This window comes from Mixophyes fleayi, chromosome 6 (genome assembly GCF_038048845.1).
Source record: "Mixophyes fleayi isolate aMixFle1 chromosome 6, aMixFle1.hap1, whole genome shotgun sequence".
In the NCBI taxonomy this organism is placed as follows: Eukaryota; Metazoa; Chordata; class Amphibia; order Anura; family Limnodynastidae; genus Mixophyes; species Mixophyes fleayi.
In genome coordinates this window covers 154,032,527-154,046,873 of record NC_134407.1, presented here as the reverse complement: position 1 = coordinate 154,046,873, position 14,347 = coordinate 154,032,527, and the positions used below count along the sequence as shown (strand labels likewise).

At 39.2% G+C, this 14,347-nt stretch overlaps 1 protein-coding gene across 1 annotated transcript in view; it reads left to right on the top strand.

The window, feature by feature from the left end:
• Positions 1–242: 242 nt before the first annotated feature.
• Positions 243–14,347, top strand: part of GDAP1L1 (ganglioside induced differentiation associated protein 1 like 1) — a 51,731-nt gene continuing 37,626 nt past the window's right edge. Inside the window, exon 1 of the mRNA XM_075176825.1 lies at positions 243–617. Coding sequence (XP_075032926.1) covers positions 438–617 — 180 coding nt within the window. The 5' untranslated portion in view covers positions 243–437. The remainder of the gene's footprint in view (positions 618–14,347) is intronic.

The following is a 14,347-nucleotide window of genomic DNA, read 5'->3' as shown; positions in this document are numbered from 1 at the left end:
CATAATTACTTATAATTTGATTTTTCTAATAGTGCATATCCAACATAAGTAAAAGTATTTAATTCAAACGAAAATGAAACGTTTGCAGCCTTACAATAATGAAAGGACAAATGCAGATGTGACCTTTTGCTGAATGCTGCGTCCTATATTTTTGCTGAGTTACTAGTAATTAGGCCGATATTCTTACGCACCGTAATTTATCACACACAAGCCATCAATGCAGTGGTTACTTAATATCAGAGGGAGATTCCTGATGTTCTAGCACAAGCTGTTAAGGATGATTGCATTTATCTGTCAGTCTTTCCCTCAGCACCTGATGTGATGAGTAATAGGACGGAGGCTCTCTGCTAGTGGTGATGTCCACAGAAGCCATGTGATGCTTTCGCTGGAGCAGCAGCAGCTCTCTAGCTGTCTCCTTTCTTCTGTCTCCGGCTGTCATGGCGACTGCCAGCAATCTTACTCCCACAAATTGCAGCTGGTGGCCTATTTCAGCTCTAGAGAACGATGCAGGGAAAACAAATGAGGGTGAGGAAGATTCTGAAGCCGCTAACCCAAGCCTCAAATCCAAGGACAGGCTGGTTTTGTATCACTGGACACAATCATTCAGCTCGCAGAAGGTGAGGGCATGCACTGACTGTATAAACGGCGGGGTCCATTACTATCACTGAAACAGCATCACTTACATTGCAGGCTGCAATAATAGGCAAGATTACTGCCAGTACATGTGGTAGAAAAAAAAAGCTGTACTTATATATATTTATTGCTGTAGAAAGATGCATATGCTGCATTGTACAGGGGGTGTGCTGTTTGTGTTTATTATTGTACTCCCCTATAGATCTGCCGGTTACATACATTATATGACACATTCTCTAAAGCATCAAGGACAAATCAGTGTAAAATAGACTTCACAAGGACATGTACATTCTGAAAATGTTACTTGTATGCAAATTGCCAATCATGGCAGTATAATAATACTGTTGTTATTATTATAGGCTTTATGTGGGCACTAGATTTATATGCAAACATCTTTATGATCATTTACTTTCCTACTTGACTGAAACAAATAAATGCCATAGTGGGAAATCATGCCTGGGGTCATGCTTAATAAGGCTGTAAGCTAGTCTTTTTTCAGTCTGAATTAATTTTTGTTGCTATTATACATTGAACATGCATTTTTGTGTGTGTATACCTCTTTTTGCATGATATAATGTTGAGATTGCAAGAATCATAAGCCATATTTAATGATAAGGAATTCTTAGACTTGGGAGTATAAATGGCTGACCCTTATGACCTCGTTCTCTGTATTGACTGAAAATATCATACTAAATTAAATCCTTTTTACTAGCATGTGATGTATAGATAGATGTCACCTATGGCAAATCTAATTTCCTCATCTTACATGTACATGCTTCCAAAAATGTTAGGCCCCTGTATTAGGCCTCTTACACATAGGCATTATTAATGCGTGTAATGTGTATTTTTAAAGCATATTAAAGGAGTTTTGACGCCGATAGTTAAAAAATAATGTAAGTGAATACAAAACACAAACTTTCTCACAAGCATTCACTTAGATGCATGTCAACTGAGCGTTAATGCTCAGTGAAATGCATTAGCGTTGCATGGGGACGTTCAGTGCAATGCACATATACATAGTACACTGTGCTGCAGGGAAGGTTTGAGAACACACCGTTAAAGTGAGGGAAAGTACAAGGTTTTCTCTACGCTTCAACTAGCACTTTTCAATACCTTTGTGTACCAACCCTCAAAATCACAGGGACAGGTGGCTGTTCAATATTATTTGCCTGTTTGTTTGTTTTTTAAATAATCATAATCCCATTTTTATTTCCATAATTATATTTATTAATATATGTATATTAATATTATAAATTAACATTAATTTACATGGGACAGCTTGGTGATGGAAAGCTTATAAAGACTTTATAATAGTGACAGGATATTTTTTTATTTTTTTTTATCTTTTTTTGTTTAAATTTGATTTTGACCCATCCCCATAAACTTTACGTTTTCTGAAAATGTAGGTATATTATATGTTTTCTTCTAATTATTGTATTACATTAGCCGATGCCTAGCTGAGGGGTCTTGTGGGGTCAGGTCAGACCTCTGCCAAAGAGGATCTAACCTGACCTCACTGTCATTAGTTCCAAGTAAAGGGATGGGATCCCATAGATTGTAAGCTTGCGAGCAAGGCCTTCTCACCTCTTTGTCTGTTTTACTCAGTTTATTAGTTTATTATGTTTGTCCCCAATTGTAAAGCGCTACGGAATATGTCGGCGCTATATAAATAAATGATGATGATGATGCATTCCTATAATTATGGGTTCAGCCCACAAAATGGTTGCCGCCAATGTGTGTAGGTGACATGTACACTATAAGATGTCATGTTTTGCTTTAGTGTCGCTGTAAATTATTAACATAGCTATTGTATATTAACATAGCTACTGTATATTATTGCAGCGGATTCATTTAGTTAATTAATTTGTTGGTTTAAAACACATCAGATCTGGCAAAGATTTTTGTTTCTCTCTTGGTACTAATTTAATGCACAGATTGAAAGATCTCTTAATTACAACATTGTCAATCTTCACTTATATACAAGTAGGCACTCCCTGTTGTGTTCTGATCTCTATTGAATATTTTCTAAAAGCTGTGAGCATCAGAGGTTTCCTATTATTTTATAGTGAAATCAATGAAGTAGCTTAATTTAATGGCAATAATAGCAGACCACCCCAGGATGCTGTTATCAGGTCGTTCTGCTCAGGAAGTACAGTGGATCGATTTGAATTCCATTTGCCTTCAGGGCTTTCATTGTGTGTTTCCTCCTATAGCTTGTGAAATGGTTTCTAATTCATCCCTTTAAATACTGAGATGTATATATTTTACATGTTGTATGGATGATTGGGGAGTGGGGGGCAGTGTGTATTTGTACACTTTGCATGTTTCACTATTTAAAAGTATTGGTTGACATGTTATAGGGAGTAATAAAAATTGTGGGGAGTACAGCACATAAAGAATAATTTTAATTAAATAATTTACTACAATAAAACCCAAAAAGAAACTCACAGAAGATCTTTAATGAACCACAATACATGCAGGAAGGAAGAGGATTTCTTTTTTTTTTTAGCAAAAGCACAAAAATAAGTGCATGCCCACATTGAACTTTTATATGTACTCCTCTGAGTGACCTATTGTGGGATTGTGGGATGACATGAAAATTTGTTTGGTGGCTTAGTAAAAACCTGACAGTGAGGTTCCGTTTACTACATTAGGACCACCCCCTTATTCTTTTCAACTTTTAATTTTTTCGGTGTGTATTAAGTTAAATTAATCATGAGGGTAAGGGGCTCAGCACTATGTTTGTTACATGCTACTATCATACATGTGAATTATTTTGTTACATTGGTAGAAATGCACCAAGAAATAGGTTTCCCATATAGGGCCTCATTTAGATTATACTTGCCAATAATTTCAGGGAGATTCCTCAAGTAAGACCTAAGCAGCATTCCGTTGAAGGGGGCGTGTCCTGCTTTGCCAAAGGGGTGTGTCTAGCCACACCCATTGGCATAAGTAGTGACACCCAGGGACGTGTTCAGTGCTGCTGTCTGTTCTTTGCCCATTATCTCTGTTTACTTTGCTGAGCCTTTTACTTACCTTATCAGATAGATTAGGAGACTATCCCGGGAGTCCGGAAGACTGCCTGTTATTCCTGGAGAGTTGGCAAGTATGATTTAGATTTAGGAGCAAATCAAGCTAAAGGGTGCAAATTTGCACCTGGACAAACCATGTTTGAGATGCAAGGAGAGCAAATACAATTATTTTTTGCCTGCAGGGGAAAAACATCCTGTTTTGCATGTAGTACACAAATACTGCACAGATTTACTTTTACATTGCGATTTACAGTTGAACTAGAATTTATTAATATATGGATATAGGGTTTATTTTGTAAAATCATCTATCGCAATTAGGTGTTCCCTTTCCTGTTGCTCAGAACCCCCCTACATTATGGTATCACTTCAGATTAGCCCATACTTGCCAACATTTTTCACCTCACCTCTGAGAGAATCGTTGCTTTATAATAGGCCGCAATGCCAAGTACAGGCAGTCTTTCATAGTCCGTGTCGAAGTCAGCAAATTGGATAAAGTCATTTAAATTAATGTCGAGCAAACTTGATTGTCTTTGTCTGAAATTATGCGTAGAGCACGCTACGGCGTGGAAGGGCGTATCCAGCCACAACACGTGACAATAACAGTTTTTACACTTTTGTATACATTCGCACAAACACACACATTTGTAAATAGTACACATTGATCGTAGTTGCAACACATAGTTATTTATGTTGAAATATAGTAGTGTTTATGTGTAATAATATAAGTTATATGCATATTAGTGATACATAGGGTTCAGGTTAAAGGAAATGTGTCATGTCTCATATCATATTAATCCCCTTTACATCAGCAGCTGTCCGGTGCATTCGGCGAAGAGATTGCACATTGCATACTCTAGTTATTGATGTTAGGGAATAAACCTTTAATATGATGCTGACTATAAAATGCTAATAGACTAGTTGTAACTGGAGTCTTGGCGGGAAGAAAGGAGCACATCCCCTGGAGAGATGACCCCCACCTTTGGAGTCTTTAGTTTGAACTGGCCTATGATCTGCAACCCCCTGGACCTTCCTGAAGCTTGGACCAATAGAAGCAAGCCATACCATCTGCATTGTTTTACTATATTTCTGTTTGCATATAAGCAGTAGCTTTCATCTAGTGTTCAGTTATATCGACCACAGACTTCAGACCTGAATGACTGTTCACTGGATCCAGAGCGCCTGCGATAAGTAACGGCTGTACTTATTATTATTTCACTTGAATTATTCTGCTACTTTTTGAGAATAAATATTTGTGCATTGGAAACACAAATCGAGATTCGACAATCATTATTGGATAGCGACAGAACATGCATAACATCCGCATGAACTGGCGTAATAGAGGGCAATCGGTGGGGACAAAGTGTGTAGCAATCAGAGTGACAAATAGGCTGACAACAGCATATGAGGGGGTGGTTTATATTAAAAAATGTAAGGCCATAATTTATTATTAAAATCTTGCAGAGGCTGCTGAGCAAGCTAACTTGTAGATTCACAGCGCCAGTCGGAGTAGATATGCGTGACCTGGCTAAATGTTTTTTAAAATGTTTTCTAACATCTTTAACTTATTAATATGGGATATTTTGGGCACGTTACTGCTAATCGGGTATGGTCACATCTCAATGGCGATGTGTTCACATCACAATGAGCCCATGACCACAACCTCAGGACGTGTGTAGCACTTCTGAAGTGCTAGATCATCCCTTACTCTTACTCCCCTCCCCTTCTCTAAAAACCCCACTCTGAGCTGGGCCTTGATGTCGAGCTAGAAGCCCACCTTACTGTCCACCCATTGCATCAGATTCTCACTGCTGTTCAACCTTTCCAACAAATTGAGAGCCACACTTGGGGACCTGAAAACTGATGCTGCTGAGCTGGGAGACGGTACTGACCACCTAGAGACCAAAATAGGCGAGCTGGTTGCCTCTCACAATGACCTCCTTTCTTCTCATAACCAACTCCAAACTGAGGTCAACTTCCAGAAGGATAAAATGGTGGACTTCGGGGACTGATCACGCATGAACAACATCAAAATCCGGGGAATCGCGGAATCTGTGTCTAAATCCAACTTGCAGGAGTATGCTATTTCTCTATTTTGGAAACTATTACCTTCTGCGGATGATAAAGACTTTCTCATAGACTGCATTTATCATCTGCCACGCTCACGCTGCGCGTCAGGAAACTACCCCAGGGACAGTCTCCTCCAGATTCACTTTTTTCACATAAAGGAGGCTATACTTCAGGCTGTACGAAACTCCAGTAATGCAGACACCCTTGGAGATCTTCAACTTTTCCAGGACCTTTCTCTGACCACCATCAATAAGAGGCGCACCTTACAACTGATGTCGGTGGCTTTACAGGCCCACGGCATCTCTTACCAATGGGGCTTCCCTGTTAAACTACTGGTTCACTACAAGGGATCCATCTATGTAATCTCGTCCATCAAGGCCAGCTCCAAACTCCTGGAGTAATGGCAGATACCTCTCTCCTCTGGTTTCTTTGCAGGGAAGTCTCCTCAACATACGGAATTGACACACGTTGGGAAGGACTGAGGCTCCATGCTTTGCTATGGGCTTTGTTCTTGTTCATGTATTTTGTATACATGATTCTTTTTTTTCTCATCTTTTTCTCATTCTTGTTCTCTTCTTTGTGTGTCTCTCTGGCCGTGCAGTTTCCCATGTTTGACTTATATCCTGACCATGACGGATAATAGAGGCAGCAGAGCAGAAAACGCCATCGCGAGTTTCGCTAATGAGCTTTTCAAACCTTACAAAATCTCCCAAGTGAAACGCACATTGGCGTCTACTGCTCTGCTTGCCTTTATTATGCACTATATCTGCCATTTCACCTAATTTTTGATCGTTCCTCAGTTTATCATAGGCAGGGACCTCTCACATATCTACGATATAGGTGATATATTTTGGAGGTTATTACACAGCTAATCTCTATTTTGGCGCCCACAATACAGGATATCTGGCGTCTCACTTTAGACACTCCAAGCTTTCTTTTTTATGGTGCCATAGTATCCTATTGTTACTCAGGAATTTCTCTATTTTCCGATCATACCCCAGCTTATAATAGGCAGGGACTCTTCACATATATTACAATCTAGTAGAAATAATCAGGAGGATATAATTTCATCTATCCTCTATTTTAGCACCTCACACATAGCTTACTCAACGTTGTCTTTTGTGAGTAGAATTGTCTACTTTTAGAAATTTAAACCTCTCATTTCTATCAGAGAGTAGAATTAATATATTTTTTAGTGGTATCATATTATAATTATATTTTTCTCACCACAAGAGTTTGTTATTAACAGCGGACTATATATAAACCTTATCATAGGAATATACTCTGATTTGTATAGAGGCAGCAAAGCCATGCAACACTATCTTGCATTTTTAATTCACAATAAGCACATTTTAACTCTGTAAGTTTTTAATTATTTTGCTCCAGAAATCTGACACTTTCCATTTCTTCTTTTTAACGCATACCTATTAAAAATAAGAATTTTATTATTTGTTATCCGGAAGTGCCCCCAAAGTTATACAGGCTTCCAGTCTTACTCCTATGTACTGAATTCACTGCCCCACGAGTATGGTAGCCCTTGGTCCATGTCCAGTCATGCCAGCCTGCGGGGGGCTGCACGCCCCCTGTTGGTTGGCATGGTGTTGAAGTGCCTCTTTCAGTCTTGTTCCTGTACAGATTTCATTGTTTTATTATATTTGCTAATATTTTTGTAACATGTATGTTATCATGCCTCTTGATCACGCTGGTCTTTCTGTATCTCTGTACCTTGCTGAGATTTGTATGTTTTACCATAACTTTTTGTAGTATGGGAGTTGCCCTGCTGCGCCCCAAATGTTAACTATTTCAGTTACTGTATGTCATGGATACATTGCCCGTACTCTGAATCTTCTCCCCTGTGGTACTTAAGTGGTGGTTAAATTCTTTTCCTTGAATGTTAGAGGCCTTAACTCCGTCAACAAATGCCGGATAGCTCTCACCACCTTTCACAAATGTAGGGCTGATATTGTTGCCTTATAGGAAACGCATTTCTCCTCTCAGGCCCCCACCCCTACTCCAAGATCCTAGATGCCCTGTTTGTTATACAGCAAATGGCCTATTTAAACAGAATGGGGTGGCTATTTTGTTTAGTGCTTGCTTCAAATTTAATCCCCAGGTGACAGTAGAGGGACAATTTCTGATTCTTGCGGGAGCCCTAGAGGATAAAGCGGTGACTATAATTTCTCTATGAACCCTAATTCTCGACAGATTCCCTTCCTTAAATCATTGTGCGAGGATGTTTACAAGGTGCAAAAGGGCCACCTGGTCATGATGGGGGACTTCAATCTAACCCTAGCCCCTAAACTAGATAAGTTATATACCCCTATCCAGGATAATTCTGCTGTTAATTCTGGTCCCTGGCTTGTGTTTTGCAAGTTGTTGGTGGAAAGAGATTTGTATGATCTGTGAAAGGTCAATTCTACCTGTAAAAGGGACTACCTATTATTCAGTGGTCCATAACTTGTAGTATTGACATGATTTTATCAGACAAATGGACCCTACAACACACTGGTTCCACCAATATCCTTCCCATCACATGGTGAGACCAGGCATCTAGAGAATGGTCTTGGAACCTCCATCAGACCAAGGTCCCCCCTAGACCCTGGAGAATGCCATCTTACCTTCTCTCCTCTCTGGAACCTAAGTCCACCCTCTCGGAAGCCCTGACCCTTTGCACCCAAACTAATCACCCAGAAGACACCTCTATTTTCACATCTTGGTGTACTCTAAAAGCAATCCTTCCTGGTAAGGCCATTCAGATAGGTTCCCACCTGAAAAGACAGTACCTCCATCACCAAAATAATCTAGACTCAATTAACCAACCTGGAACTCCCAAATCAGAGGCACCCCCTAAGTCTCTCCGGAAAAAAATAATTGGAAGTCTAAAAACGCCTTAATCCCTTAATATATATTTTACGCACCGTCCCCAAACGATGGATCGGTTCTAATGCTTCCTTGGTACAATATTAGGAGGCTTGTATGTTGACACACCATCGAGACTGGTTACCCCCCCCCACCTCTAAATCATGGGTAGACCTCGAAAGAAAATTGCTGCATGCCCAGACTTTCCTTTAGCCAACCTGCTCTGGACTCCCAAGGGTGCTGCTCTCCATCTACTCGTAGTCTTCTTTCTGTTTCAGATGTCTGGGACAAGCTGATTGGGCTGCAAAAGGAATGGGTTCTCCTCCCTCACAACCTGTCTCTCCAAGCTCTGTACAAGCTTATACCTAATTTGAACTTGTCCACATGGTGTGCCATGGGGTTGCTTTCTTTAAAAGATCTATTTGCCCAAGATCTCCTTCTCTCTTTTGCTTTCCTGCAGGACAAATTTGATACCCCAGTCAAACACATCAATATATACATTTAAATCAGACACTGGGTCACGGCCTTCTCCCTCATTCTCTGCGTTTAACCCCTGCCCCCTGGTAGACAGACTGACAAAAGGTGCCAGTAGGGGAGGGATCACATTTTGGTATCAGTACTTTCACTCTATGGTTCTGTCTTCCAAGGTCCCTTCCCAGATACACTGGGAATGGCTGACATATTCCATGTCTTTTTATTCTGCCTGCTTATTCAATCACTTTGGAGAGAAGTTTTCTATGTAATATCTTCCGTGCTTGGACATACTGTTGTCCCGGAGCCTGGTCTAGTACTCTTTCATGTTTATCCAGCATCTGTCCCACAGCATGATAGATATGTCTTGGGGCATATCTTAATTGCGGCCAGAGCCGAGAGCCCAAAACTGGAATACTCCAGCCCCACCTCCTCTAAGATTGTTGCGAATATCCAGTAAAGTTTTGACATGAAGACTAGATATGCCCTATTCCACATCTGCATCAGCTCCGATTATGAAATGGTTTAAATGGCATGAGTATATTACAGACGGATCATGCTCAGCTCAACGGGACTTGGCTTCGCCCTTGAGTACCACTCCCTTTGCATTACTCGAATCCCCTCGTTTTCCCTGTTTACTCAAGCATACTTGTTATAGTCTGATATTGTGCCATGTTTCTTCTATTTTTTTCTCTACTCTTCTGTGGTACATTATATTTCGCTCTGTGCTTCAGTATCCTCATGTTATTTTGACTGTGACACTCCCTCTGAGTAACTCCCCTCCCATCCCCATGTGGGGATTCCCCCTTATGTCCTATCTGTTTTACTTTCTCCTTCATTTTTGTTCCGCTGTATACCTTTCAATAAATTTTAATAAAAATTATTGATGACAAAAACCCCTATGCATAGCCATGAGCATCTATGCAGATTTGCAGTTTACAGGACATACCTCCCAACATTCCTACTGTCGGGATGGTGGATCAGGCCCCTCAAATCAGTACTGTCTCTCCTAAATTTGATAACAATAGGTTTATTAAAATAAAAATTAATTGCATTGTGCTTTTAAAGAGAGCATTTAGAAAATAATGTTCTGTGCCATTTTGTATATGGATACATGGGCCTGATTCATTAACAACCGCAAAAACTGAGTGGATCTGAAGATATGTCTAGGTCCACTTTGCTCTAACAGACAATTTTTTTAAATTATTGTCACTTGTTAATAATATAGTCATTAATGACAAAAAAAAAATTCTATAACATTTAATCAGATGTTCTTAATGTCTATTGTATCTAAAATACATTTTACATTTTTACAGTTGCTCCTGATTGCAAACACATGTAATAGCATGCATACACAGCCATTATCGCTAGTAATTGGCACTTACACCAGACCTGCAGCTGGTGCAAGTGATACGACTGAAAAGCACATGCCGTTGAGATGCCCAAAGATTAATACTGACGCGCTGCGTGCGCTTGAGCTTGGCACGTCCCCAACTGTACATTGACTATTTATGTACGCCCAATCCCCTCCCCGTTCCGCCCCTAGCTGTAGTAAGGGTCCTTTTCTGCATTCTTTGGCTTATGGTCCAGTTCTGGGCATGCACAGAGTAATTGTGTAAATGAGTAATTTTGTGCATTATATGCAACTTATAGCTATTTACTCCTTAATGAATCAGGCCCTTGGTGACAGCAGGAACTTTTTAGATACATGTTCTGCAGAATAATCCTCTACCAGAATGTCATTGGCAGATAAGACTCATATTATGGTTGCCAAGTCGTCTGCTGTAAGTAATAAATGTAATACCAATAAAGATTGGGCTTAAGAGCATTAGGGGAAATGGAGACAAAAATCAGCACAGGAAATATATATTAGCTACTACAGGTTGAACATGGCAACTTGTCTGGTAAGTCTAAAGGACAGCTGTGACTGACACAACAAGCAAACAAATTGTCCTCTAGCTAAGCAGTTCATTTGCATTTAATTTCGCAGTGATGATGTCACAGAAAGTAAAGTGTTTTTGTCCATTAGAATCTCTTAAAGTGACATTACTTAAATTGCTAGGCACACCTCAGAAAACATGGCACACTCCATGTGACGTGATCCCGACTCCTAATTGTGTGAGTGCCGCATAATGACATTTTTACATTGTGTGTATTTAAAGGCACAAGGGTCTGCCCAGCCTGCAGATCCTCCCATCGTGACACAGATCCCTGCGCTTACCGTAAAAAAAGGGTATACATATCTGCATGACGCTACAACATGACAGATGCACTGCAGATCCGTAAATAATGCTTTATGTACTTGGCTCAATCTGTGATTTTTATATTTGATGGGTTTTCTGTTTCTTATGTTTGTTTTCTGTTTCTTTATGTGAGATACAAACAATGTTTTATTTGTAGATTTTTGGTAGGAATATATTTCTATCAGCTGTTCTAAGAGCCCACTCAGTACCCCTATTACCTAGCTTTTGCCAGTGCTATGCCACAGTGTAGCCCCAGTCCGAAGAAAAATGAGGCTCAGTTAATGGAAACAAGCATGCCAGTTAATTTTAACTTGAACTGGGAGTGTTCATTTACTAAACTCATGGGTCGGTCTGATAAAAATTCCCCGGGCTGAACATTTCTTACAATGTCCGTTTCTCATTTTGTGATTTTCTCCTGATATGTAAATGGCAGTTCAGTGGCACACTGATAAATTTCCAAAGATTTCAAACAATTAAAACATAATTGGCTGTATTTGGGGAAAAAAGTCTTTGACATCTTTTTGTATCCTCCTAACTTGTGCCTTTCCACAGCTTTATCCCAGAGCCGTTTTGGAAACACATTTCCAACCTTGGTGAATTCTTGGTGAATTCTTTGCCTTCCCATGCACTGCACATTTCCAACCGTGGTGAATTCTTGGTGAATTCTTTGCCTTCCCATGCACTACACATTTCCAACCTTGGTGAATTCTTTGCCTTCCCATGCACTACACATTTCCAACCTTGGTGAATTCTTGGTGAATTCTTTTCCTTCCCATGCACTACACATTTCCAACCTTGTTGAAGTCTTTGCCTTCCCATGCACATGTAGTAGTACAATCCTCAAGGAACTGCCTGTTTCTTATAAAGATATCAAACACACTACAGTTGATGTCAGGTGGAGGTTATTTTTAATGTGATGTTGAGGGTCATAATGTGTAAATGTAGCTTGGAAAAGTTGATTTAATTTATATCAATTTCATTGCTGTAATGATGACTTTCTATAGGCACTATATACAAGAGCAGCTTACAGTTAGCGTGGTCTGTCCCACGAACTCTACAAGAAATTATCAAAAGTGATGGTTAGAAGTAACTGGACTACAGAGACATTATCAAAATTGGTGCTGCTGTAGAAAAAAACATTGGTAGGACACATGTGGTCTTTATTTTATACTTAGTAAACCCCTATTCTAGATGATATACACCCATCTTTTTTTGTAACTGACCTTTTAGTACTCTATTTTTCGAGTGTTGTTTGAGTGTATGTAAGTGTATATTAGTTTGCCAAACTATTAATAAGTGTATAAAATATGCTTGTTATAAGACTTTAACTATTTTTAGTGATAGTGCTAGTAAATCTGCTCACCATGTAGTAGACCATTCTTTGTCTTCATGTGTTTTTATCTCCTTACAAAGCCTTCCCTTCTGTAAGTCTTATACTAGGTATTATAAAGAAGTTGCCATTTTTGAGGTTAAAGCCCGTTTAAATTGTCTGCATGTTATAACTATAAGTCTATTTCATTCTATTGAAGAGCATGTTAGCCCGGGATCCTATGGTAACATTAATGGTAGCCTGACTTGTACCTACTGGATGTAGACAGCAGTATTTGCTTATCAGTTTGCACAGACAAACATAACATTTTCTGCTTTAGCTATTTATAACCTAGCATATGGTGTATTTCTCTGGTTTGCTCAGTCATACCTATTTGTGCAGCGACTGTAAAAGATAGGAGTCATTTTATGCATTATCATGAAAAAATATGTCTTTAGTTTGATAAATCGTTCTGTGTAAATCACCTTCATCAGTCACCTTAACTTCAGTAAAATGCCATATAGAATTTCAACACTGGTTTGTATAGTCAGCAATGATGGCCTGCAAATATAGTCACAATATACTTGGGACGGCTGTGGGGTCAGAACAACTGTGCCATCCGACCTTAGTGTAACTCCCAAACTGTGCATAACTGCATTTGAAGACTTGGCCATAGCTATATGAGTTAACATGAGATCTGTAAAAGCCAATCAATGGGTTTTTTTTTGGCTAGGTTGTGGGCAAAACCTATTTTCAGAAGAACATAATAAAAATCTCACAGCAGTCCAGAAAAATCAGAATTCTTTGTTATAGATTTCCCCATCAGGACAGTCCAGTTGTTTTGCATTTTACGCATATTTTAAAGATGAACGTTCGTCTTAAATAATTGCCATGTCATTAAATAGTTGGTTTCACTAAGTCATAAGTAAAACATAGACTTGGATAATCCTTGCAAAAATACAGTAAAAGTTTTGAATTGCTAGATGATTTGCCATCAACAGGATGCCCAATTAGAGTGTCTCACTTCATAATAATGTCCCTCAATTTGCTATAATACTGACTTCTGCTAATAATTTTTTTTTTCAGGTGAGTAAAACAATGGTAGGCAGTCAAAGATCATATTGAACAATAATTCCCTGTATCCAGTCTACACATTGATAAGTGTGTAACAATTGAAGTTCTAAACGTTCCCCAATCTTACCACAAGCTTTGCTACAACTGAGAGATTTGAATACGTTAGGACATCTCTCTCATGCAAATGGTTAGAGTATATTGTAGTGTTGGCTAACCTGTGACACTCCAGGTGTTGTGAAACTACAAGTCCCAGCATGCTTTGCCAATATATAGCAGCTTATTGCTGGACGGGTATGCTGGGACTTGTAGTTTCACAACATCTGGAGTGTAACAGGTTAGCCAACGCTGGTATAGTGTATAGCTTCTGGTTTCTTTAAGAAAATGTGGTATCATTTGGTAACCATTTTTTTTTTATTGTACAACATTAAAAAACTATTTTGGACCCTCCCCCCTTCTGCTTTGTACACCCAATTAATTATTGATGAAAATGGAATAAAAAAAATTATGACACTATATAAATTGATGATGATGATAATGTTGTGTGCCACCATTCCGCCTCTCCAGGCATATGGACACGCAGGTATGAGATTCACAAACATCGATTCAGATGCATTTTTATGCATAGGATATGAGTATATTGTTTGCTTCGAAAATTGGTG